The sequence below is a fragment of the Phacochoerus africanus genome, chromosome 1 (assembly GCF_016906955.1).
Source record: "Phacochoerus africanus isolate WHEZ1 chromosome 1, ROS_Pafr_v1, whole genome shotgun sequence".
In the NCBI taxonomy this organism is placed as follows: Eukaryota; Metazoa; Chordata; class Mammalia; order Artiodactyla; family Suidae; genus Phacochoerus; species Phacochoerus africanus.
Window position 1 is genome coordinate 24,264,962 of NC_062544.1, and position 27,677 is coordinate 24,292,638.

The 27,677-nt window shown below is 45.4% G+C and overlaps 1 protein-coding gene across 1 annotated transcript in view; it reads left to right on the top strand.

The window, feature by feature from the left end:
* Positions 1-26,368, top strand: part of LOC125129111 (teneurin-2) — a 527,939-nt gene extending 501,571 nt beyond the window's left edge. The window contains exons 25-27 of the mRNA XM_047783492.1: positions 775-2,389; positions 22,472-22,602; positions 24,175-26,368. Of these exons, the coding sequence (XP_047639448.1) occupies positions 775-2,389; positions 22,472-22,602; positions 24,175-24,936 (2,508 nt within the window). The 3' untranslated portion in view covers positions 24,937-26,368. The remainder of the gene's footprint in view (positions 1-774; positions 2,390-22,471; positions 22,603-24,174) is intronic.
* Positions 26,369-27,677: the final 1,309 nt, after the last annotated feature.

The window sequence follows — 27,677 nt, forward strand, 5'->3', positions numbered from 1 at the left end:
TCCATCTCTTCCTTTCTCGCCTCCTCATGACAGTGGTCACTTGCAGACAGAGCTGTCACCTCCACTCTAAGAGAAGGGCTGCTGTCCTTTTGGTTCCTCCTGAATGCGGTTCTCCTAACACCAGGCAATATTAGAACAGTTGCCCAGGAGAGGCAAGAAGCTCCCCATTGCTTCAAGTTGGAGGCCATCTTCCCCCAAAGCATCAATAATTCTGTGTTATGTAACCTTTTCCGTAGCTTCTCAATGGAGGATGTGCTTTCTCTTTAGGTTTAATCAGGGGTGCCCAAAACATAGTATTTTGTGTCACATCTGTCCCCTGCTGGGCCAGCTACAGTCATTTCTCACCAATCTCACAATTTCTTGTTACAGAGCCTGGAGGCAAACTCGGTGCTTCTCACACCTCAGGCCTTCAAAACCCTGTAAAATATGGTGTAAGCAACATCACATCACCGGGGAGCTTGTTCCAAAGACAGATTCTCAGGCCACCTTCCCCACCCTCCCTCATCAAACTACTGAATCTGAATCTGCCTTTGAACAAGACCCCTGGGTCTTTTGCCTGCACACGCAAATTTGGGAAACTGTTCCGTGTAGCCACCATGGTCTGAAGAGTAGCATGCCCAATGAAATTATTTTCCCCGTAACTTCGGGTCTAAACGTCCCCATTCGTCATGGCTCTTGCATTGGCATTAGAGGAACTGCAGTAACTTCCATCTATTTGTGTGCTTTGTCCCAAATGGCCAACTCATGTTTTCCCTTCCCCTTTCCTTCCTCCAGTCCATGGTCCTCCTGCTTCAGAGTCAGCGTCAGTACATATTCGAGTATGACTCCTCAGAACGTCTCCATGCCGTCACCATGCCCAGCGTTGCCCGGCATAGCATGTCCACCCACACCTCCATTGGCTACATCCGCAACACTTACAACCCGCCTGAGAGCAATGCTTCGGTCATCTTTGACTACAGCGATGATGGCCGCATCCTGAAGACATCCTTTTTGGGCACGGGGCGCCAGGTATTCTACAAGTACGGGAAGCTCTCCAAGCTGTCAGAGATTGTCTACGACAGCACTGCCATCACTTTCGGGTACGATGAGACCACCGGGGTCTTAAAAATGGTCAACCTCCAAAGCGGGGGCTTCTCCTGCACCATCCGGTACCGGAAGATTGGCCCACTCGTAGACAAGCAGATCTACCGGTTCTCCGAGGAAGGCATGGTCAATGCCAGGTTTGAATACACCTATCATGACAACAGCTTTCGGATCGCAAGCATCAAGCCTGTCATAAGTGAGACTCCCCTTCCCGTGGACCTCTACCGCTATGACGAGATTTCCGGCAAAGTGGAGCACTTTGGCAAGTTTGGAGTCATCTATTATGATATCAACCAGATCATCACCACTGCCGTGATGACCCTCAGCAAACACTTTGACACCCACGGGCGGATCAAGGAAGTCCAGTATGAGATGTTCCGGTCCCTCATGTACTGGATGACGGTGCAGTATGACAGCATGGGCAGGGTGATCAAGAGGGAGCTGAAACTGGGGCCCTATGCCAACACCACTAAGTACACCTACGACTATGATGGGGATGGGCAGCTCCAGAGTGTGGCCGTCAATGACCGCCCAACCTGGCGCTACAGCTACGACCTCAATGGGAACCTCCACTTGCTGAACCCAGGGAACAGTGTGCGCCTCATGCCCCTGCGTTATGACCTCCGGGATCGGATAACCAGACTGGGCGACGTGCAGTACAAAATTGACGATGATGGCTATCTGTGCCAGCGCGGTGCTGACATCTTTGAGTACAACTCCAAGGGCCTGCTAACGAGAGCCTACAACAAGGCCAGTGGGTGGAGTGTCCAGTACCGCTATGATGGCGTGGGGCGGCGGGCTTCCTACAAGACCAACCTGGGCCACCATCTGCAGTATTTCTACTCCGACCTCCACAACCCAACTCGCATCACCCACGTCTACAATCACTCCAACTCGGAAATAACCTCACTCTACTACGACCTTCAAGGTCACCTCTTTGCCATGGAGAGCAGTAGTGGGGAGGAGTACTACGTTGCCTCGGATAACACAGGGACTCCCCTGGCCGTGTTCAGCATCAACGGTCTCATGATCAAACAGTTGCAGTACACCGCCTATGGGGAGATTTACTACGACTCCAACCCTGACTTTCAGATGGTCATTGGCTTCCATGGGGGACTCTACGATCCCCTGACCAAGCTCGTCCATTTCACTCAGCGTGACTACGACGTGCTGGCAGGACGATGGACCTCTCCGGACTATACCATGTGGAAAAACGTGGGCAAGGAGCCAGCCCCCTTTAACCTGTATATGTTCAAGAGCAACAATCCTCTCAGCAATGAGCTGGACTTGAAGAACTACGTGACAGGTGAGGACTTTGCCCCTTCACTTGGGCACTGGCTCCCCAAGGGGTGGTTGTCCTAGTAGACTGTTGGGAACTTCAAAAGAAGGTCCTATATGTCTGATGTTAGGAGACTCCCGGAGGGATGTGTACTCTGGCACTGCAAGATCTAGAGCAGTCAAGTGACAGCAGCACAAAGCAGTCTTGTCAATTTGAAGAGGTCTTAACCATTTTCAAGTCCATTCAGGTAAAGTAAGAGCCCTTCCTACCCTAGAAGAGAGAAGTAGCCTTATGAAGGGGGAAAGAATGGGATCTGATCTCAGAAATACCTGGTTCAGATTCTCTCTTTATATGCCAAAGGGCCTTGGGCCAGTTGTCCAGTATTTCTAAGCTGTAGTTTCTGTCTCTGCCAAAAGGCACTAACAAAATCATCTCACACAGTGACCGTAAGAAGTAAATGAACTGGAGTTCCCACTGTGACTCAGTGAGTTAAGAACCTGACTAGTATCCATGAGGATGTAGGTTCAATTCCTGCCCTTGCTCAGTGGGTTAAGGATCCGGCGTTGCTTGAGCTATGGTGTAGATCATAGACATGGCTTGGCTCTGGCATTGCTGTAGCTGTAGTGCAGGCCAGCAGCTGCAGCTCCAATTTGAGCCCCAGCCTGGGAACTTCCATATGCCACAAGTGTGGCCCTTAAAAAAAAAAAAAGTCAATGAACTTGTGGAGGTCAAGTGTAGTGCCTGCCATTTAAAGGATGTTCACAAAAGGGTTTCTGCTCATGTTTTAACATCACCATTACTAGTGAAAGGATGAATTAGCAGAGCTACTGAGATGACTAAGACCCAGTTCCCGACCTCAACAACCAGACTGGTGAAATACAAACACAAGTCCCCAATGATAATGCAAAGCAGAATTAGGTCTGGGCTACCACATAGGTGTTTATTCACTTATTTACTGAACAAGCATTTATAGGGTGCCAGCATGCTACATTTAGTGATACAGTGATAAACAAGGCCAACACTCCTTTCTCAAAGGAGCATGTGAATATGTGTGTGTGTGTCGCATGTGCATAGGTGACTTCAGATTGAAATTTTTGATGTCGTACAGGAGGGCCCATGTCAAACTGGGCCTGAAGGATGAAGGGTTGGTTGGCAGAAATGAGCTCAAGGCTGAAGAAGGACTATAAGCAAAATTCAAAAGAACATAGGAAGCTTGGAGAGGGGTGGGGAATAGAGGGTTCAAGAAGGACAAATAAGCTACTTCCTCATGATAAGTAAGAAATTAGTCAAAGGTCCCTATCCATCCATCTCTCTCCATCCATTCACCTGTTCACAAATATTTTCATCTAAAATATAAGTACTGGAGATGCAGAGGAGAGCAATGTAAAGTCCCTATCCTTAGGAAAATAAGCAAGGAAGGATGGGAGGGAGGGAGGGAAGGTGGATGGGTAGGTGGATGGACAGATGGGTAGATAGAAGGAATGAAAGAGATCAGCTTTCAGCAAGGAATTCAGGGCCGTCTCATCTGTTACTTGCATTGTAGAGGAGCAACAATGGGGCCCCCAATTCCAAGGCCCCCCAAGTTTCAGAAAACTCACAGCTCTTGACCGTGGGACAGGAAAGCATCACATCCAAAGGGTCCCTACCCTCAAGTGGCCAGGGACCACTTATTCAGCCCCAAGATAGGAAAGGAAGTCACAGCTCCCTAAAGCACCATGCTGCCCTCAATGCTGCATGCTGCAGAAAGAAGGAGATGACCTTTAAGATCAACTTGTGGCCATGCCAGGCCTCATGGACCAGATCCAGAGCCTTTGAAGTTGAACCCAGCATCCCCCTACAACCAAAGCAGCCGGTAACTTTCAAGCGCGGGAATTACGGCCAACCTATTTCCCTCCTGTTCTCCCCACTGTGCCTCATCAAGGCCATGCTATTCTGCCAGCGCTTGCTCTGTTCCCCATGACTTAGCAGGATTTGTGCCCCCCCCACTTCCTCCAGTTTGGTGCAGTTCCAAAGTAAAGGGCCTCTCAGGAAAAAAACACACCCATATGTATATACTTTCAGATAATGATAAGGGCTCTGAAGATAAATGGAACAGGTAAGGGGTGAGACAGAGAGTGATGGGAAGTGTCTCTTGTATTTAGAGGTCTTTCAGAGGAGGTGGCATTGGAGCAGAGGACATTAGGAAGTGTGGGAGGGAAAGGAAGAGTATTCCAGAAGAAGCAAATGATGGAAGTGGTGAGACAGCCTGTGCCTATCTTAGCCGCAGAAGGCAGCCTCCACCCCCCAAGAAGGTGCTTCTCAGAGCCCTGCTTGGCACTGGATGCCTTAAGAGACAAATAAAAAGAAAACCCTCAAGGTGGGCTGAGCAGACACCCACAGCTGCCAAGATCCAAACAAAACCATTCATAGAGCAGAGTCAGCCCCCCTGACCTCCCTGTGCTACTCTCCTAGTTCTCCTGAAAAAAAAAAAAAAATTAGCAGAGTTTTCTGAATAGCAAGATGGGGTTTCCTCATCGCAGGGCTTCATGGAGACTCAGTAAATGGGAATGAAATCAAATTGAACCAAGTCCAACTAAATTGAATCCAGAAAATATAAGCATCTAAAATAAAAGGTAATAAAAGGTGATGCTGAGAAGTTGTGTGCAGAGAGCTGATGTCTGTGACCAAAATTAAGTGAAGTGGGGCTGGGTGGAGGGAGCCAGGCAGGCATAAGCCCACGCCTGCTGCCGGCTCAAAATGAGAGGACCTCAGGAGAGTGACTCCCAGCAGAGAACACCACCCGTGTTGGCTGATCTGTAAACCCCATCTATGTGAGGCTCAATCTGCATCTTAGGAGATGAGCACAGGGGTTGAATTAGCCATTTACTCTTTAAGCGGAAGAGGTAATGAAGACATCAATGGCAGGAAGGCAAGGAACAGAATCTTCTCTCTCTGGGACTCAGAATCCTTACTGTTCCAGAAACAGAGCTCTGTGAATGCCAGAGTCAGCTTCTGAGGCTAGAGGAGGCTATTTGCTCCCCCACAATGCTGGCACAAAGGAGAGCAACCTCAGAGCTCCCGTTGTGGCTCAGCAGTAACGAACGTGATTAGTATCCATGAGGACGGGGGTTCAATCCCTGACCTCGCTCAGTGGGTTAAGGATCCGGTGTTGCAGGTCTCAGACCCAGCTCAGATCCTGAGTTGCGGTAGCTGTGGCATAGGCTGGAGGCTGCACCTCCAGTTTGACCCCTAGCCTGGGAACTTCCATATGCTATGGTTGTAGCCCTTAAAAAGAGAGAGAGAGAGAGCGAGCAGCTTAGAATACCTGTTAGGAGCTCAAAGGGGTGGGAAATGGGTCATGTTGGAAGACAGGTGTAGCTGCCAGGAGGAAGTGAGGGAGGGCAGGAAGTTATTCCTTTCCCAGACAAAAATAAATAAATAAAAGACGGACTTGAGAGACAGACCCTCTTCCCAGCAAGCCGCACTGCCCTGGGCTCTTCCCATGTTAGCGTCTTGGGAAACTCCTCGTTCCTGGGCAAGCCAAGACCTGTGCTCGGGCCCAAGCCTGACCTGTCCTCAGCATTATTCCTTCTGATGTTAGAACCTGCGTACGTCTCCAGACACCAATCCCGGCCTGGCAATGCACTAGCTGTGTGACTTGGGCAAGATGTCTTAACCTTTCTGAGCCTCCGTTTCTTCATTGGCAGCACTGTGCTGATCCCAGCCCTCACCCTTAAGGCTGTGCAAAGTAAATGCATCATGACGGGTAAAAGCACCTGGCCCCCTGCCAAGGCTGATGCCCGGTAGGAAGGCATTGGTTGTTCATAATTGGCCATGGACCTGGCCATGGGGAGTTTGTGAGGAAGCAGGGAGGATTCCCCCTTTGCCTAATTATCTGGGTTTCCAGGGGTCTCCAGCTCCACCCTGAAACAGATCCCAACTCTCCTCCCTGGGGCACGGGCACATCAGAAACCCCAGACTTGGAATTACGCAAACCTCCTCGATATCGCCCCCGAGAATTCAGGTTGGCTCCCCACCCTTCTCCCTGGCAGGTCTCTGGCCTTATAAACCCCCAGGCACACATGAGTGTGAAGCCAATTTTGTGGAGGAGGGAGGCACAACCTCCTCCTGGCTTTACCCTCGTTTCTATCTTAACACCTAGGCTGCTAGCTGACAGCGTTTATTAGAGAGCCTCCTCTAGTATTCGGGTCCTTCCGCTGCACGAATATGGAGTCTAAAAAGGCTGGTGTAAAAGAGCCCCTTTGGCGGGATCAAGCGTACCAGTGGTCAAATCTGCATCCACATAGCAAAATGTAGTGCGAGGAGGGGCACTGACGAGCTATCAGGAGGGACCCCCTTCATCAGCTCCCTCTCAACAGATTATTTAGGGAGCCTGTTGCCAGATAACACCAGGGGTGTGATGCTAGCAGGAGGAGGGGGTGTTTGTGTGACGCTCGATGTGCCTTCTGCAGAGCGGTAGAGACAAGCACCTTGAATAAACATTGCAGAGCAGGTTCAGACTCAGAAACCAAGCTATGTTAGGAACTGAAAAACAGGAGTTCCCGCTGTGGCTCAGCAGGTTAAGAACCCGACTAGTTCTTCGCTAGCTGCAGTGTAGGTTGCAGACATGGCTCAGATCTGGCGTTGCTGTGGCCGTGGTGTAAGCAGGGATCTGCAGCTCCGATTCGACCCCTAGCCTGGAAACTTCCATATGCTGCAGGGGCGGCCCTAAAAAGAAAAATAAGAGAGAGAAAGAAACTGAGAACCAGCATGTAGATGACATGAGTTATTACGGTTCCTGGGAGCAGCCATTAAAATATCTGGTCCCAAAGGCAGGGGCTTCTTTACATCATCTGCCGGGGTACCAGGGAGGGACCGCTGCAGGGAAGAGATCAGGTTGGGGGGAGTCTCCTGAAGACAAGGACCCCTCTTGCCTTTCCTGGGATTTCCTCCATATCCCTGGTGAAAGATGGGCTGATTTTACATGTTGTACAGATGAGGGTATTAAATAACATGGAGACACAGATGGAGAAAGTTAGTCTCTTCTTTTTTTTTTTTTTTTTTTTTTTTTTTTGTTGTCTTTTTGCTATTTCTTTGGGCTGCTCCCTCGGCATATGGAGGTTCCCAGGCTAGGGGTCGAATCAGAGCTGCAGCCGCCGGCCTACGCCAGAGCCACAGCAACGCGGGATCCGAGCCACGTCTGCAACCTACACCACAGCTCACGGCAACGCCAGATCCTTAACCCACTGAGCAAGGCCAGGGACCGAACCCGCAACCTCATGGTTCCTAGTCGGATTCGTTAACCACTGCGCCACGTCGGGAACTCCAAGTTAGTCTCTTTTCAGTGCTCTTTTTATTCTTCCGACTTGGCAGGGGAGAAAACCTCCACTTGGCGCTGTATGTATTTAATACCTCATTAACACTTCTAATCTCCCTTTTTAATGGCGAGAGCGGGTCTAAGACTCCCTCAGTAGCAGGTAACAAAATCATGCTCCAATTTAATTGCATGGCTTTGTTTTAATTTTACAATTGTTTTCCGTTTGCATCAAGTGAGTCTGCTTCTTCACTGCTTGTAGTGACATAAAGTGTCTTTTTTAACACGGATTTGCTTAAAAAGGCACAGACATGTTAAATTAGATAGTAAATACGAGCACAGGTGATAGCTGGCTATGACAAAACCAGCAGGACAGGTGGTTGTGACGGGTGACTACGAATAACCAAAGTCCGGAAATCCACGCCGCACAGCCCTCAGCACCTATTTTGCAGAGAGATGCTGCGTGAATGTATGATCGTTGCTGGACTAAAGCCAGACTTTTCTCTGCTCGATGCTGACACACTTTTTAAGGCAATTTCAAACCTATATTCTTAAGTGATTTTTTTATTGAACTGTGGTTGACTTACAATATTATGTTAGTTTTAGTGATTCAATATTTTTACAGAATACACACCAAAGTTATTACAATACTATTGACTATATCCCCTGTGTTGTACATTACATCCCTGTGATCTATTTTATAACCAGAGTTGTACCTCTTAATCCCCTTCCCCTATTTAGCCCATCCCCTACTCTCCTCCCCTCTGGCAACCACCTGTTTGTTCTCTATATCTTTGAGTCTGTTTCTGTTTTATTATGTTTGTTCATTTATTGGGGTTTTTTTCCCAAAAGTTTACTATAACCTTTTATTTTAGCAATATAGCCCTTTTGCTGTTTATTTGGTTTTCTTGGCTGTGCCCACAGCTTGTAGAAATTCCAGGCCAGGAATCGAACCTGAGCCACAGCAGTGACAATGCCGAAACCCTTAAGCACTAGGCCACCAGGGAACTCCTGTTTTATTTTTTAGATTCCACATTTAAATGAAAACATACTGGGAGTTCCCGTCGTGGCTCAGTGGTTAATGAATCCGACTGGGAACCATGAGGTTGTAGGTTCAATCCCTGGCCTCGCTCAGTAGGTTGAGGATCCAGCGTTGCCATGAGCTGTGTTGTAGGTTGCAGATGCGGCTTGGATCTGGCATTGCTGTGGCTGTGGCATAGGCTGGCGGCTACAGCTCCGATTCGACCCCTAGCCTAGGAATCTCCATATGCCATGGGTGTGGCCCTAGAAAAGACAAAAAAAAAGTGAAAACATATGGTGTTTGTCTTTCTCTGACTTATTTAGCATTATACCCTCCAGGTCCATCCATGTTGTCACATATGACAAGATTTCATTCTTCTCTATAGCTGAGTAATGTTCCATTATATAGAATGTATATCATATATGCATAATATATAATGTGTATCTCACACGCATCTTCTTTATCTATTCACCTGTCCGTGAACACTTAGGTTCCATATCTTGGCTATTGCAAATAGTGCTGCGATGCGCAATGGATGTATGTATCTTTTTAAATGAGTGTTTTCCTTGGATAAATACCCAGGAGTGAAACTGCTGGATCCTATAGTAATTTTGTTTTTAACTTCTGAGGACCCTCGATGCTATTTTCCATAGTGGCTGCACCAATTTCCATTCCCATCAGCAGTGCCTGAGTGTTCCCTTTTCTCTACATCCTCGCCAACACAGCGTGTCTTGTTTTTTGGATGAGAGCGTCTGACACGTATGAGGTGGGGTCTTACAGTGGTTTTGATGGCATTTCTCGGGATGATTACTGATGTTAAATGACTCTTCAGTGGGCTCTCACTCACATCTGTAGATGCCAAGTCATTCAACAAACTAGTCTGTGCCCACGGCTGATGATTACATGTGGACCCCAGAGTCCCCCTCACCAGAGAGCTCTTCTGGGCCTGTACGCTCAGTACAAAAGTCAACATTACATCCCTCACAGCCCTCCCAGGGTGGGAGGTGGGGAGACCCTCCTCAGCCCCTTCAGAAGGATGTCCTCAGGCCGCTACAGACAGCTCCTCCGTCACACATACAACTCAGAGTACCTTTGACACAGGTGTTCAGAGTTTGTTCACTCATCCATTCCACAGATACTTATTGAGCATGTATTTTTGTGCCAGGCCTGGGGCGACATCAGTAAATAAAACGGATTTTTTTTTTTTTTGTATTTTTGCCATTTCTTGGGCCGCTCCCACGGCATATGGAGGTTCCCAGGCTAGGGTTCCAATCGGAGCTGTGGCTGCCGGCCTACACCTGGGCCACAGCAACTCAGGATCCAAGCTGCGTCTGCAACCTACACCACAGCTCACGGCAACGCCAGATCCTTAACCCACTGAGCAAGGTCAGGGATCGAACCCGCAACCTCATGGTTCCTAGTCGGATTCGTTAACCACTGAGCCATGACAGGAACTCCCAAAACAGATTTTTTAGCTCCCTGTCCTGGTGGAGCTGACATTCTCAGTGAGGGAGAGAGACAATAAGTATAATAACTACCCAAGTGAGACAACATGTCAGAGTGTGGTTACATTTCAGGGGTGGGAGGGTGAATGGGGGGAGGGGACTTGGGATCTGAGGGTGGATACTGGCAGGTGAGGTTGCCCTTACGGAAAAGGCAGCATCTGAGCAAAACTTGTAAAAGGGAAAAGAAGGAGAGGGCCAGAAGATGCCTTCAGGGTAGCACACTCCAGGCAGGGAGGTTGCTGGTGCCAATGCCCGGAGATGAGTGTGCATCTGGCATGTTCAAGAAATAGCACAGAAGCTGGAGCCGAGAGAGCAGGAGACAACGAGGTCAGAGAGATCATGGGCACGGGTCCCTACAGACCATTAGCAGAACTTTGACTTTTCCACTAAGAGAAACAAAGGGTTCCCAGAGTGTTCTGAGCAGAGGAATGGAAGGGGCTGTTCCATGATTAAAGGCTCATTCCAGCCGCTGACAAGAGATATGGAGCACAGAGGTGAAAGCAGGGAGGCCAGGTAGGAGTCGAGGCAAGAGGTGATGGGCCTCGGGGGAGGTGGCTGAAGTGGCGAGAAGCAGATACAGACTTGGGTCTTTTTTTTTTTTTTTTTGGCTTTTTAGGGCCAGAACTGTGGCATAGTAAAGTTCCCAGGCTAAGGGTCAAATTGGAACTGCAGTTGCCCACTTATACCACAGCCAAAGGAATGCCAGATCCAAGCCATGCCTGTGAACTACACCACAGCTCATGGCAATGCTGGATCCTTAACCCACTGAGTGGGACCAGGGATCGAACCTGCATCCTCATGGATCCTAGTCGGGTTCATTACTGCTGAACCACAATGGGAACTCCAACTCTGGTCTGTTTTAAAAGTTAAAGAATTTAACCATATGACCCAGCAGCTCCACACCTAGATGTGTACACAAGAGAACTGAAAACAGGTTTTCAAACATAAATGTCTATGATCATCAAAAAAGTCTACAAACATAAATGCTGGGTGTGGAGGAAAGGGAAACCTTCTATACTGTTAGCGGGAATGGAATCTGGTGCAGCCACTATAGAAAACACTATAAGGAACCTCCATGTAGTTTATGGATATTCCTTAAATTAAACATAGAATTACCATACGATCCAGTAATCCCACACCCGGGCGTGTAGCTGGAAAAGAAAAAAACTCAAATCAGAAAGATACATGCACCAGAATGTTCACAGCAGCACTATTTACAATATCCTGAACATGGAAACAACCTAAATATCCATTAACAGATGAATGGATAAAGACGATGGGGTACAGAGGCAGGATCAAGATGGTAGAGGAGTCAGATATGGTGCTTGCCTTCTCCCACAAACACAGCAAAGAAAACCATCTACATGTAGAACAATTTGCACAGAACACCTACTGAATGCGGGGAGAAGACCTTAAACCTCCAAAAAGGGCAAGAAACCCTCCACATAACTGGGTAGAGCAAAAGGAGAAAAAAAAAACAGAGAGAGAGAAAGGAATCAGGATGGGACTAGCACTTCCGAGAGGGAGCTGTGAAAGAGGAAAGGAACGCACACCCTGGGAAGGCACCTGACAGGGAGATCAGCTGAGACAGAGGGACCTCAAAGCCTCAGAGAAAAGTACAGAAGCAGCTGAACTGAGGGGGGCACATCAGAGAGCCAGAACGGCCATTGGTATCACTTCCCAGGACACCACAGCCTGAGAGGCTTGGAAGGGGACTGGGCACTAAGATTCAGGCTCTGGAAGTCAATTCCAAGGAGAGGACTAGGATTGGCTGTGTGAAGACAGCCTGAGGGGCTAAGGAGCAGAGCGCCACAGCTGAGGGAACCCAGGAGAAGGTCTGGGCCTGCAGGAGAATTAAGGAGCCATTGCTGGGGAGGGAAAGAGGAGGGGCAGACTGCCATAGGAATATCTTTCTCTGCTCAAGTGCAGACCTTCAGAGGCTGGGGCTACAGGCAGTGAGGCACTCGTGTGCAGGCTATGAGTGACAGGCCCCTCCTGCACAGACTACAGGTGGCAGTGCCTTCTGCTAGGGCTAAGCACAAGAGGGTGCCTCTCACATGGTCTACAGGCAGCAAGGGTAAACAACTGCAGTCATCTCAGACTCCAGAGGGGGTCCATGAACAGGCACCACCTGTAGCCCCAGTCACCTCAGAGGTCAGCACAGAGGAGGGCACTGCAACCAAGCACCACCTGCTGTGGCTCTCACTCCCCTGGAGTGAGAGTATTTGCTCTGCTACTGCCACTGCCAAATACTCCAGGCACCACCTACACTTGCCTGAGGGTCACTGTCACTTCCCAGAACCCTGAAACTAGGAGCAGCCTATGCCACCTTCCCACAGGTCCTTGCCACTGTCAAGGGCCCAGCAATCAGGCACTGGCTACTAGCCCTGCCCATTGCTGCCATCTCCCTGAAAGCACGCAAAGCACCCTATCAAGTGGATAACAGCCTGAACACACGGAGGAAAGAGACAGCAAGCATCCAAACCAACAGCAGCCCTCATACCAAAAATAAATAGTAATAAGCCCTCAAAAAATACCCAGGGGCATTCTCGCATATAAATAGCCCTCCAAGACTATAGTAGTTGCTTTCTCTAAACTCACAGAATATGAAAAATATCAACAAAATAAAGAAGCTCAGAAACCATTCCCAGCTAAGAGAACACAAGAATTCCCCTGAAGGAGCAAACAATGAAACAGACCTCTGCAGTCTAATAGAAACCAAGTTCAAAAAGGAGACAGTGAAAACACTAAAGGAATAAAGAGTGAATAAGAAGGAATTAAGAGCTGATATGAACAGTAATGCAAATTACTTTAGAAAGGAACTAGAAAATATAAGGAGTCAAGAAAAAGTAGAAAATGCATTTGCAAAGATGAAAGCTGAGTTATAGGCACTGAAGAGCAGAATGAATAATGCAGCGGAACAAATCAGTGACTTGGAAGCTAGAATAATGGAAATCACCCAGTCAGGATAGCAGACAGAAAACCAAATGAAAAAGCATGAGAGCAATACAAGAAATCTATGGGATAATATAAAGCAGGCAAACCTACATGTAATAGGGATTCCAGGAGAAGGGGATTGAAAATATATTTGAAAAAATTATGGCTGAAAATTTTCCAAATCTAAAAGAAACAAGATACAGGAAGCACAGAGGGTCCCAAACAAGTTGAATGCAAACAGGCCCACACCAAGGCATATTATAATAAAAATGGTAGGAGTTCCCACTGTGGCATAGTGGAAATGAATCCAACTAGGAACCATGAGGTTGCGGGTTCGATCCCTGGCCTCACTGAGTGGGTTAGGGATCTGGCATTGCCATGAGCTATGGCGTAGGTCGAAGATGCAACTCAGATCCTGCATTGTTGTGGCTGTGGCGAAGGCTGGCAGCTTTAGCTCCGATTCAACCCCTAGCCTGAGAATTTCCATATGCCACAGACACAGCCCTAAAAAAAAATAAAAATAAAATAAAATAAAATTTTCAAAAGTTAAAGAGAGGATTCTAAAGGCAGCAAGAGAAAAACAAAGAGTTATAAGGCTTTAGGCCAATTTCTCAACAGAAACACTACAGGCCAGAAGAGAGTGACAAGATATACTCAAAGTCCTAAAAGAGAAAAATTTGCAGCCTAGATACTCCACCCAGCAAGAAAATCATTGAAAACAGAAGGAGAAATAAAGAATTTCTCCAACAAGCAAAAACTAAGAGAATGCAAAAATACTAAACCCATTCTAAAAGAAATACTGAAAGGGCTCCTCTAAATAAAAAAGAAGTAAGAAGAAATAGGGTGGAGGAAATCACAATTGGAAAGTAATCACTTAAATAAGCAAGTATACAGATCTAAAAGAAAAAAAAAACCTATTGTAAAAACAATGATAAATACAAAGAACAGCAAAACGATAAACATGAAGATGTTTTAAAAGGACATCAAAATCATAAAATGCGGGGAAGGAAAGTAAGAAAATCTAGACTCTTCTTTATTACAATGTGCTTGAGCCTATATGACTATAAGGCTAAAGCAAGCAGATATAGGAAGGGGTTAACACATTTGAAAAACAGGGCAACCACAAATCAAAACTAAACAATACATTCACAAAAACTAAAAAGAAGAGAAGACAAGCATAAAATAAAAGGAAATCATCCAACCAAAAAAAGAAAGGAACAAAGGAGAAATACAGAATCAACTGGAAAGCAAGGTTTAAAATGGCATAAATACATATTTATCAATAATTACTTTAAATGTCAATGGACTGAATGCTCTAATCAAAAGACACAGAGTGGCAGATCAGATAAAAAAGCAAAAACCCATAATCTTCTGTCTATAAGAGACTCACCTTAGGACAAAGGACACATATAGATTGAAAGTGAGGGGATGGGAAAAGATATTTCATGCCAATGGACAAGACAGAACAGCAGGAGTTGCAATACTCATATCAGACAAAATGGGCTTTAAAATGAAGGCCATAAAGAAAGACAAAGAAGGACACCATTTAATGGTAAAAGGATCCATTCAAGAAGAGGATACTACAATCATCAATATCTATGCGCCTACTATAGGAGCTCCCAGATACCTACAGCAAATACTAACAGACATAAAAGGAGAAATTGATGGGAATACAATCATAGTAGGAGACTTTTAACACCCCACTCACATCAATGGACAGATCCTCTAGACAGAAAATTAATAAGGCAATGGAGATCCTAAATTACAAAATAGAAAAGTTAGACTTAATTGACATTTTCAGGACATTATATCCAAAAAAAAAATCAGAATATGCACTCTTCTCAAGTGCTCATGGAACATTCTCGAGGATTGATCACATACTGGGGCACAAAGCTAACCTCACACATTTAAGAGTATAGAAATTATTTCAAGTATCTTCTCTGACCACAAGGCCATGAAACTAGAAATCAACCACAGGAAAAGAAATGAGAAAAAACTGACTACATGGAGACTAAACAACATGCAACTAAAAAACCAGTGGGTCAATGAGGAAATCAACAAGGAAATTTAAAAATACCTCAAGACAAATGATAATGAAGACACAACCATTCAAAATCTATGGGATGCTGCAAAAGCACTGCTTAGAGGGAAATTCATAGAAGTACAGGCTTTCCTCAAAAAAGAAGAAAAATCTCGAATTGACAACTTAACCCACCACCTAAATGAATTAGAAAAAGAATAATAAACAAAACGTAAAGTCAGCAGAAGGGAAGAAATCATAAAGATTGGAGAGGAACTCAATAAATACAGATTCAAAAAAATAGAAAAAAAATCAATAAAATCAAGAGCTGAGTCTTTGAAAAGGTAAACAAAATTGACAAACCTCTGGCCAGACTCACCGAGAGAGTACAGAAAAAACCCCAAATAAACAAAATAAGGAAAAGAGAAACCACAACAGATACTGCAGAAATACAAAAAAAAAAAACAACATAAGATATTGTATGAACAATTGTACACCAAGAAATTTGACAACCTAGAAGAAATGGATAACTTTCTAGAGACTTACAGCCTGCCAAAACTGAATCAAGAAGAAAGAGATCAACTGAACAGACTGATCACTAGAAATGAAATTGAGTATGTAATAAAAACACTCCCTACAAACAGAAAGTCCAGGGCCATATGGCTTCATAGGCAAGTTCTACCAAACATACAAAGAGAAACTTATACCTATCCTTCTTAAACTTTTCCAAAAGACTGAAGGAGAAGGAACACTCCCAAAGACATTCTATGATGCCACCATCACCCTAACACCAAAACCAGACAAAGATAACACCAAAAAAGAAAAGTATAGGCCAGTATCTTTGATGAATATAGACACAAAAATTCTCAACAAAATTTTAGCCAACTGAATCCAACAACATATAAAGAACATCATACACCACGACCGAGTGGGATTCATCCCAGGTTCACAAGGATGGTTCAGCATACACAAATCAATGTTATATACCACATTAGCAAAAGGAAAGTCAAAAACTACATGATCATCTCAACAGATGCAGAAAAGCATTTGACAAAGTACAACATCCATTCATGATAAAAAAAAAAAAAACTCTTACCAAAGTGGGTATAGAGGGAACATAACATAATAAAAAGCCATTTACGACAAACCCATAGCAAATATAATACTCAGTGGAGAAAAGCCTTCCCATTAAAATCTGAAACAAGACAATGATGCCTACTTTCACCACTTTGTTCAACATACTATTAGAAGTCCTAGCCACAGCAGTCAGACAAACAAAAGAAATAAAAGCTATCCAAATTGGAAGAGAAGAGGGAGAATTATCACTGTATGCAGATGACATCATACTATATATAGGAAACCCCAAGGACTCCACACAAAAGCTACTCAACTGATCAATGAATTCAGCAAAGTGGAAGGATATAAGATTAACATTCAGAAATCCAGTCATATTTCTGTATACTAACAATGAAATATTAGAAAGATATATAAAAATACAGTACCTTTTAAAATCACACCCCCAAAAATTAAATACCTAGGAATAAACCTGACCAAGGAGATGAAAGACTCATTTGCTGAGAACTATAAAACATTAATCGAGGAAATTAAAGAGGATTCAAAGAAATGGAAAGATATTCCATGTTCCCGAACTGAAAGAATTAATATCACTAATGGCCATACCATACAAAACAATCTACTGATTCAGTGCAATCCCTATCAAATTACCCATGACATTTTTCACAGAACTATTACAAACAATCCAAAAATTTATATGGAACCATACAAGACCCAGAATTGCCAAAACAATCCTGAGGAACAAAAAACCAAGCAGGAGGCATAACTCTACCAGACTTCAGACAATACCACAAAGCTACAGTAATCAAGATGGTGTGGTACTGGTACCAAAACAGACATACAGACCAATGGAAAAGAACAGAGAACCCAGAAATAAACCCAGACACCTGTGGTCAATTAATCTTCAACAAAGGAGGCAAGAATACAAAATGGGAAAAAGTCTCTTCACCATGTGGTACTGGGAAATCTGGACAGCTGCATGTAAATCAATCAAACTGGAACACATCTTCACACCAGGCACAAAAATAAATTCAAAATGGCTTAAGACTTAAACCTAAGACAGGACACCATCAAACTCCTAGAAGAGAACATAAGCAAAGCATTCTCTGACATCAACCATACAAATATTTTCTTAGGTCAGTTTCCCAAAGCAATAGAAATAAAAACAAAAATAAACCAATGAGACTTAATCAAACTTAACAAACTTTTGCACAGCAAAGGAAACCCATTAAAAAAACAAAAAGACAACCTACAGAATGGTGGAAAGTGGTTTCAAATGATTCAGCTGACAAGGGCTTAATCTCCAAAATACACAAACAATTCATACAACTCAACAGCAAAAAAAAAAAAAAACAAGGAAAAATGGGCAGAGACCTGAATAGACATTTCTCCAAAGAAGACATGATGATGGCCAACAGGCACATGAAAAAATGCTCAACATCACTATAAGAGAAATGCAAATCAAAAGTGCTATGAGGTACCACTTCACACCTGTCAGAATGGCCATCATTAGTTAAGTCCACAAATAACATCTGCTGGAGAGGGTATGAAGGGAGCCCTCCTACACTGTTGGTGGAAATCTAAGTTGGTACAACCACTATGGAAAACAGTATGGAGGTACCTCAGAAAACTAAATATAGAACTATCATATGACCCAGCAATCCCATGCCTGGGCATATATCCAGACAAAAGTTTCATAGAAAAAGATGCATGCACCCGTATGTTCACTGCAGCACTATTCACAATAGCCAAGACATGGAAACAACCTAAATGTCCATCAATAGATGAACAGATTAAGATGTATATATACACAATGAAATACTACTCAGCCATAAAAAGAAAAAATTCATGCCATTTGCAGCAACATGGATGGAAATAGAGACTCTCATACTAATTGAAAAAGAAAAAGACAAATATCAAATGATATCACTTTTATCTGGAATCTAATATATGGCACAAATGAACCTATCTACTACAAAGAAACAAACTTATGGACATGTAGAACTGACTTGGGTTGCCCAGGGGAAGGGGGAGGGAGTGGGATGGGCTGGGAGTTTGGGGTTAGTACGTGCAAACTATTGCATTTGGAGTGGAAAAGCAATGAGATCCTGCTGTATAGCACAGGGAACTATATCTAACCACCTTGATGGGAACATGATGGAGGATAATGTAAAAAAAAAAAGAGTGTGTGTACATATATGTATGTATGTATAACTATGTCACTTTGCTGTACAGCAGAAATTGACAAAACACTGTAAATCAACCATAATAAATAATTTTTAACTTAAAAGTTAAAAAACTAAAAAAGACATGGTACATATATAGAATGGGATATTACACAACCATAAAAAGAATGAAATGTCACTTGCAGCAACATGAATAGACCTAGAGATTATCATACTAAGATCAGAGAAAGACAGATATCATAATGCTATCACATATATGTACAATCTAAAAAAAAATGATAGCACTTATTTACAAAACAGAAATAGACCCCAATGTTAAATTCAAACTTATGGTTACCAAAGAGGAAAGGGGGAAGGAAGGATAAATTAGGAGTCTGGGGTTAACAGATACACACTACTATATATAAAATAGATAAATAACAAGGACCTATTGTATAGCACAGAGAACTGTATTCAGTATCTTGTAATAACCTATAAGGGAAAATAATCTGAAAAGACTATTTTATATATTATATTATATATATGTATCTATGTATGTATGTATATATAATATATACATCTGAACAAGTTTGCTATACACCTGAAACTAACACTACATTGTAAATCAACTACAACTTTTACTGCTATCCTAATAGTAAAATCTCATGATGAATTAAAAAGACATATTTGTACATGAATGTTCATAATAGCATTATCCATAATAGTTTTTCAAAAGTGTAACCAATTCAAATATCCATTAACTGATGAATAAACAAAATGTGTTATATCCAAACAGTATTATTCAACCATAAAAATGAATGAAGTACTGACACAGGCTATAACATGGATGAACCTTGAAAACATTATGCTAAATCAAAGAAGCCAGCCACAAAAGGCCACATATTGTATGATTTCATTTATATGAAATGTCCAGAATAGGCAAATCCAGAGACAGAAAACAGTGGTGGTTGTCAGGAAGTGAAGAAAAAGAAGAATGCAGCATGACTGCTAACAGGTATGAGGTTTCTTTGGGCTGAGGAACACGATCTGGAATTTGATAGAAGTGATGGTTGTACAACATTGTGAAGGTGCTGGAAGCTATTAAATTGTGCATTTTAAAGTGTTTAAAATGGTGAAACTTATTCACTGATGGATTAGACATGGAGAGAGAACAAAAGAGACCAAGAACGGTAGCAGGAAGAATGGAGCTGCTGTTACCTGGGATGGAGAAGACTATAGTGGGACAGGTGTAGAGAGGAAGAAGAGAAGTTTGGTTTTGGAGAGAAGACTGAAGTGTAATTAGATACACCAGCTTGAAGGTGAGGGAGGGGTCCTGCATGGAGTTAGCAACTCTGGAGTGGGCATCAGCATGTACATGACATTGAGGGCCTTGAGTCTGGAGAGGATCGCCATGTTTGGAGGAGTTGATAGACTGGAGAAGTCGTTCGCAGACGGAGCCTAGGACATCCCAGCATTCAGATCAGGGAGGTGAGGGGGAACCAGAGAGGGACAAGGAGTGGCCACGAAGGTAGGACAAGGACAACGAGAGAATGTATCGTGCAGAAAACCAAGACGGAGAGATGCAGGAGCGTTCTGCTAATCGGACACTTCCGACAGGTCCAATAAGACTACCACAGTCAACACCGGACTCAGCAACAAGGAGATCATTTATGACCTTGACAAGAGTTGTGTTAATGAGCATTTGGGAGCAAAGCCTGATTCAAAGGAGAATGGGAAACAGTGAGTCTAGAAAATTATTTTGAGTTTGAGGAGTTCTTGTAAAGGGGGTAAAACCCAGGTGGTGGCTAAGTTGAGAAGCAGAGATAAGAGAGGAATTTTGGTTTTTGGCCTCATCCACAGCATGTAGGAGTTCCCAGCCCAGGGATCGAACACGAGCCACAGCAGTGACATCAGATCCTTAACTCTGAAGGCTATCAGGGAACTCTAGGGAGGAATTTTTTAGGTTGGGCATGTCATAGTATGTTTGTATGCTGATGGGGTTGATCCATTGGAAGGAGGAGTAAATTGATGGAGAGAATGAGTTGCCAGAGTAATGACCCTGATGGGCCAAAGTGAATGTGAACTGGTGCACAAGTGGACGGTTGATTCCAACAGATTCCAACAACTCATCTAGAGGAACAGGAAGAAGGCAGGAATAAGGGTGCAGATGCTGGTAGGCTGGCAAATATGATGCGAGTTTAGGGAAAAGCATCAATTCTCTCAGGAGAAGAGGAAATAAAGCCAGTTGCAAGAGTGATGAAGGGGAAGAAGCTGTGGGAGGTTTTAAGAGAGACGAGATGAAAAATCACCCAGGAGATTGGAAGAAAGACCGAATGCAGGAAGCAGGTATAGTCAGACTGCCAGGCAGCAGGGAGGTGCAATTGGGGTGCATGGGCAGGAATTTCAAGTCACACCAGCCAGCATGGTTATGTTCATTTCTGCTGCCCAGGGACCAACATGGACTAGGCAGAGCCTTTGGTGATTTAACCAAAATTGTGATTTCAACCAGGCAAGTGTGATGAACTGAGAAAGGGGCTAGGAACTGAGAACATATACACGGGAATGATTCTGGAGTTCCTGTTGTGGCTCAGTGGTTAACGAACCCAACTAGTATCCATGGGGATGCGGGTTCACTCAGTGGGTTAAGGATCCCGCATTGCTGCAAGCTGCAGCGTAGGTGGCAGATGCGGCCCGGATCTGATGTTGCTGAGGTGTAGGCCGGTGGCTTTGACACCGATTTGACCCCTAGCCGGGGAACTTCCATATGCCACGGGTGTGGCCCTAAAAAGACTTTTTTAAAAGGGAGTAAAGTGGAGGAGTTCCCGCTGTGGTGTAGAGAGTGATCTACATGAAACTGAGATAATAGGGAGATCAGAATTATTGATGGTAGCAAGGTCCAGAGGATGAGCAGGAGAGTTAGTGGGAAAAGACAGATCATCAAAAAAACTAAGAGGCCAGGATGCTGGAAGCATCAACAGCTTGTGTAATGAAATCACTAAGGAGGAATTCAGGAACAGAGGTGGTGAGAATGACAATGGAGCGGACTCAATCCTGACCCCTAGCAGGGAGGGGCAATCTAACTCTGAGCACTCAGGGCTCTCTGCTGACCTCTCTTTGATGAGGAGACACTTAGGAAAAGGGTCTCGGGAGCCAGAAGATTCTGTGCATTCCTTACACTCAAGGAACCCCCTGTCCCTAATGAACCAGCCTCAGCACAGCAATCCCCACCCAGAGGTCCTTCACGGTGTTCATTGTCACATCCACATCTAGCAGATCACTGTATCTCTGGCTTCTAAGCACACTGATTGGCAAGTATTATGGGAGCATCTATTACAGGCCAATGAAGGAACTCATATTTATTGAGCAACCTATGGGCCAGACACTATAATAAGCCCTTTACACGGGTTTTCTCCTTCAATCCTCACAACAACCCATTGCGATTATAATCATGGTCCCAGTTCACATCTGAAGAAACTGAGGCTGAGAGAGGGGCAAGAACTTGCACACCCCTCCCGTGGAAAAAAAAAACAAAGAGAGAGAGAGAGGCAAAGGAGTTCCCGTGGGGGCTCAGTGGTTAGCCAACCTGACTAGTATCCACGAGGATGCTAATTTGATCCCTGGCCTCACTCAGTGGGTTAAGGATCCGGCATTGCCGTGAGCTGTGGTGTAGGTCTCAGGTGAGGCTCAGATCCCACATTGCTGTAGCTGTGGTGTTGGCTGGCAGCTACAGCTCCAATTGGACCCTTGGCCTGGGAACCTCCATATGCCACAGGTGTGGCCCTAAAAAGACAAAAAAAAAAAAAAGAACTTGCCCAAAGTCACACAGCAAGGGCATCTGAAAGTACATCCATCTTACCCCAGCACTACCCTAAGGCACCACATGGGGGTATCAACTGACCGCGTCTGTTATGACACCTACTCCCTAGAACCCATTTAAAGCAGCTCTGGGTCCTGACCGGGAGCCTTTCCCAGGCTCTTGCCTCCCTCTCCTGTTGGACTCCACCCTCCCCTTTTATCTTGTTCTGTCTCCAAGATCCTCTGTGGCCTTCTGTCCATCATGATTTCAGAAATCTTTATTTTTGTTTCCACCCTAGATGTGAAAAGCTGGCTTGTGATGTTTGGATTTCAGCTTAGCAACATAATTCCTGGCTTCCCAAGAGCCAAAATGTATTTCGTACCTCCACCCTATGAACTGTCAGAGAGTCAAGCAAGTGAGAGTGGACAGGTAAGCAGAGCTTCCTGCCAGGAACCCGAATGACTGTCATCGTCCCCTCTGGCAAACAGAACCTCGTGGGATCCGAGGGCACATCGGGAGCGGAGGAAAACATCAAAGCTGGGTATAAAAGGGGCCTGAAGTTGGTGGTTTTGCAGGATAGCCCGTGAATGGCAGTGCTGCTGTCACCTGTCCCACACAGCACGTATTTCTTCCCAGCCTCAATGATTACCTTAATTGTAGCATCATTATCTGTTCAGTATATACCCCTGAGTCACTCCTTGATTAACAGCAGCCCAGAGAAATCTAGCCGCAACCTACCATCTGTACTGCCTATAAGATCATAACCCTTTTGGCTTTTATGGGATGTCATAAAATGGTGGTTTGCAGTTTCTGTCCCATTAAAGAACATTTTTATGCCTCACATAAAACCTCAGTGTTTTATGGCCCAAATGTACACAGACTGAGTTTTTTTGGCACATCATTTGTGCTCGGGTCTTCCTCAGTGATGACCAAGGGGTGGTCAGTTTCAATGTGGGTGCAGCTGAGACCTCGGCCGCAATCGGATGGGAGGGCTGGGCATCCGCTGCTACAGAACCCGTGCTTGGCACGATAACAGTCTGCAGGGCCTCAGCTGCTCTGAATAATTGTCCAGACTGTGTAACTAGAGAGACGAGGAGGAGCTGCTGGGTAATTGAGAACGGCTTTCTCGCAGTTCTGCCCCTTGGGGACCACTCAGTGGATGAATAGCCATCATTTCGCTCATTTATCTAAGTGCCGTTACCTCCCAGCCACAGCCTCTTCCATTATTGCAGCCTGTCCCCCAACCACCGATTGAGATGAGTTATAATTTGTGAGTGGAGAACTCAAGGCCAAGAGGATAATGGGGATTTCGTCCCTCTGCAGACTCAGGGCTGGGATCCAAAGCAAATGGCTCAAAATGCCCAGGGAAATTCCCTCCGGCCCATGAAGCCGACCTCTCTTAGTCTGGCGCTTCTCAGACAGGAACAGGCACACCAGCCACCTCCGGTGTCTTGGTTAAGATGCAGCATCTGACCCTTGAGGTCAACAGTGGGGCCTGAGATTCTGCTATTCTAACAGGGTGGGTGCTGGCGAATCCTCTGCTGCTAGCCACACTTTGAGTCACAAAGTCCTAACCCAAAGAAGTTAGTATCTAAGAGAAACGTACGTTGCAGTGGCGAGGTTCAGAGCTGCTCAGACACACACCCTGCCCTGCAGATCAGGATATTCCTGGGCCCAAAGTGTGTAAGGCAGCTGCGCAACCATCAGTGGGCAGAGTGACTCTCTCTTCTGCGATCACGAAGAGATGTAGCAAGCGGTAGGCTGGAGGAAGATGCCGGCAAGCGCTGCACCACCTTCTTTGAGTTCGTGGCACCGTTCCCAGGAGGAAAGCCCTGGAAACCAGCCCACCTGTCCTAGTTCTGAATAGTAGGACCAGTTTAGCTCCCATCAGAACAGACACGAGACTCATGCTTGTAGGAATCCAAGCCCTCCTGTCTCTGACCCTTTGCCACTGAGCTACCCAGCCGTCCTTCTCAGCTTCCTGTTTTCTTATGCCCACAGCTCATTACCGGTGTCCAGCAGACCACCGAGAGGCACAACCAGGCCTTTCTGGCTCTTGAAGGGCAGGTCATTTCTAAAAAGCTCCACGCCAGCATCCGGGAGAAAGCAGGCCACTGGTTTGCCACCACGACGCCCATCATCGGCAAAGGCATCATGTTCGCCATCAAAGAGGGGCGAGTGACCACCGGCGTGTCCAGCATCGCCAGCGAGGACAGCCGCAAGGTGGCGTCCGTGCTGAACAACGCCTACTACCTGGACAAGATGCACTATAGCATCGAGGGCAAGGACACCCACTACTTTGTGAAGATCGGCTCCGCCGACGGTGACCTGCTCACGCTGGGCACCACCATTGGCCGCAAGGTGCTGGAGAACGGGGTGAACGTGACCGTGTCGCAGCCCACGCTGCTGGTCAACGGCAGGACTCGAAGGTTCACCAACATCGAGTTCCAGTACTCCACGCTGCTGCTCAGCATCCGCTACGGCCTCACCCCCGACAGCCTGGACGAAGAGAAGGCCCGCGTCCTGGACCAGGCCAGGCAGAGGGCCCTGGGCACTGCCTGGGCCAAGGAGCAGCAGAAAGCCAGGGACGGCAGAGAGGGCAGCCGCCTGTGGACCGAGGGCGAGAAGCAGCAGCTCCTGAGCACGGGGCGCGTGCAAGGCTACGAGGGCTACTACGTGCTCCCCGTGGAGCAGTACCCGGAGCTTGCAGACAGTAGCAGCAACATCCAGTTCTTAAGACAGAATGAGATGGGAAAGAGGTAACAACATCATCTGCTGCCATTCCTCGTCTGGATGGCTCGGCGGGAGTAACTGTTATCTCCTCTCCTAAGGAGATGAAGACCTAACAGGGGCACTACGGCCGGGCTGCTTTAGGAGACCAAGTGGCAAGAAAGCTCACATTTTTTGAGTTCAAATGCTACTGTCCATGCCAGAAGTCCCACCTCCTGAAGTAGACTCAAGCCTGGCTGCAAATTCCTGAGGAAAACCAGACAAACGAATGAACCAACACCCAACCACGTTCCAAGTTCCCCTACAATATGACCCACTTGTTCGGGGTCTACACAGCAAAGAGACGGAAAGAGACGCAACGTGTCCAAAAGGAACAAGAGAACACACACATACACACACACACACACACACACACACACGAAGAAAAAAAAAACAAAAAACACAAAAAAACCAACACACCGACCTGAAAACAAAACAAAACAAAACAAAAAAAGACCAGAGACGTGAAGAGGAGAAGGCTCCTGTTCTATTACCTCACTCATTCACACGTGAGCGACGCACAGACATCTGTGAGGGCCAGCATCCCAGAACCAGCTGAGCACCACCACTCAGACTGCTTGTTGGACCAATACTACAGACGTTTTCGTTTAAACCAATACAGGTGCATTTAAACCACGACTTTGGGGGCGATTTGTGTGTAGCGACGGGGGAGGGGGGGAAATCAAAGTGAAAGAGTGAGCACTGGAAATACTTTTTAAAGGGGAAAAAAAAAAAAACCTATGAAAACACAAGGGGGAAAAAAAAAAGGAAATTAATATGGAAAATCCAAGCGAAAGAAGACCGTTCAGCACTTAATCCTCAGGTCCCCACTTAGTCCGGCCTGAGCTAATTTATTTGAGCGCAGAGTGTAAGATGTAATTCTGATGGTGGCTATACTCACTCCAGATAAATTTCATACTCTTTTGTCTTTGCAGATTCCATTGTGGACAGTAATACGCAGTTACAGGGTGTAGTCTGTTTAGATTCCGTAGTTCGTGGGTATCAGTTGCAGTAGAGGTGTGGCATCGTGACACTCTTTTGCTAACGGGCACCACTTCCGATCACCCTGTACATACATAAGCCTCAAGGCACAATCACTGTTTGAGATTTAAAACTATTAGTGTGTTTGTTTGGTCCAGAAACTGAGACAATCACATGACAGTCACCACGAGGAGAGAAACGAAAAAATTTTAAAAACCCACAAAAACACAAAAAAAAGTTAAAAAACAAAAACAAACAAAAAAAAAGGTCTAATAAGAACTTTGGTACAGGAACTTTTTTGTAATATACATGTATGAATTGTTCATCGAGTTTTTATATTAATTTTAATTTGCTGCTAAGCAAAGACTAGGGACAGGCAAAGATAATTTATGGCAAAGTGTTTAAATTGTTTATACATAAATAAAGTCTCTAAAACTCCTGTGGACACTGATCTTCTGTGGAAATGCTTTGAGGTGAGGGCAAGGTCAAAGTTTCCTGGAGAGGAGTTCCCGTTGCCGCTCAGCAGTTAACAAGCCTATTAGCCGCGTGGAGGCGGATTTGATCCCTGGCCTCACTCAGGGGGTTAAGGATCTGGCCATGAGCTGTGGTGTAGGTCACAGACACGGCTTGGATCCCAAAGTGCTGTAGCTGTGGTGTAGGCTGGCAGCTGTAGCTCCAATTCAACCCCTAATATGGAACTTTCCATATGACCCACATGCAGCCCTAAAAAAGCAAAAAAAAAAAAAAAAGTTTCCTGGACAAAAGGGGAGCTGTCAAGACGCTCAGGTGAGATGGAATCTTGACGTTTCAAAGGACCTCTTGTAAGCATTGATCGTTCCCCAAGTGCCCTAAATTCTAGCGTGCTCTCTGCCTACATCTGCAGCCCCCACTCTGCATGGAGCAGAGGGAGAGTGGGCCTGAGGTCTTCTGGCTCCCTCCAGCCCTCCTGGGATCGCCAGGCTTCTCCTAGCTACTACATTTCAGTTCTAGAAGAGGCTTGCATAAAACTGAAGGTGAACACTGTTGCCACACTAGGAGACACACACATTTGTGTGGCTGTGTGTGTGCGTGCATATGTGTGTGTCTGTTTTCTTCCAGACTAGATCATTTCACCTTAAAACTTGCACACGCAGGACAATCACAGTAAGAAGAGCACTTATGATTTGGATAAACTTTTCCCCACCAACTCTAACAGAGTAAAAATATGACCAATGATATCTCGTATTTAGGGATGCTCACTACATGCCAAGAACGGTGCGCAGTGCTTGACACACAATGTTTTCATGTAATCCTCGCCTTTCATTCATTCAGCATCCTTTTGAGAGACTGCCCTGTGTCAGGTCCTGGGCTAAGTTGTGGGGATAAAGGAGGTAACTAGTCATAAACAGGGGCCTTCGTCTCATGAAACGTACAGTCAAGGATGCAGACAGACAACAGTCAAATGGTTACACTAAGACATATGTGAGACCAGGGTGTTCAGTGCCAAGGAAAGGCTCACAAAAATATGGAACCACGGAGTTGGGGATGTGACCTAGACTGAGAAGGTAAAAGAAGTTCACTGAGCTCTGAAAGTTAAGGAGTTAACCAGGTGAAGAGAATGAAATGCAACCCAGACCAGGAAACAGTATATGCAAAGGCACTGTGGTCACATACGCTGGAAAACAGAAGAGGTTGGCAAGTTTCAGAAAATGAGCTGATTAAAGACTGGATTTTTTTTTCTTTTTTTTTTTTTTTTTTTTTTTTTGGCTGCACCC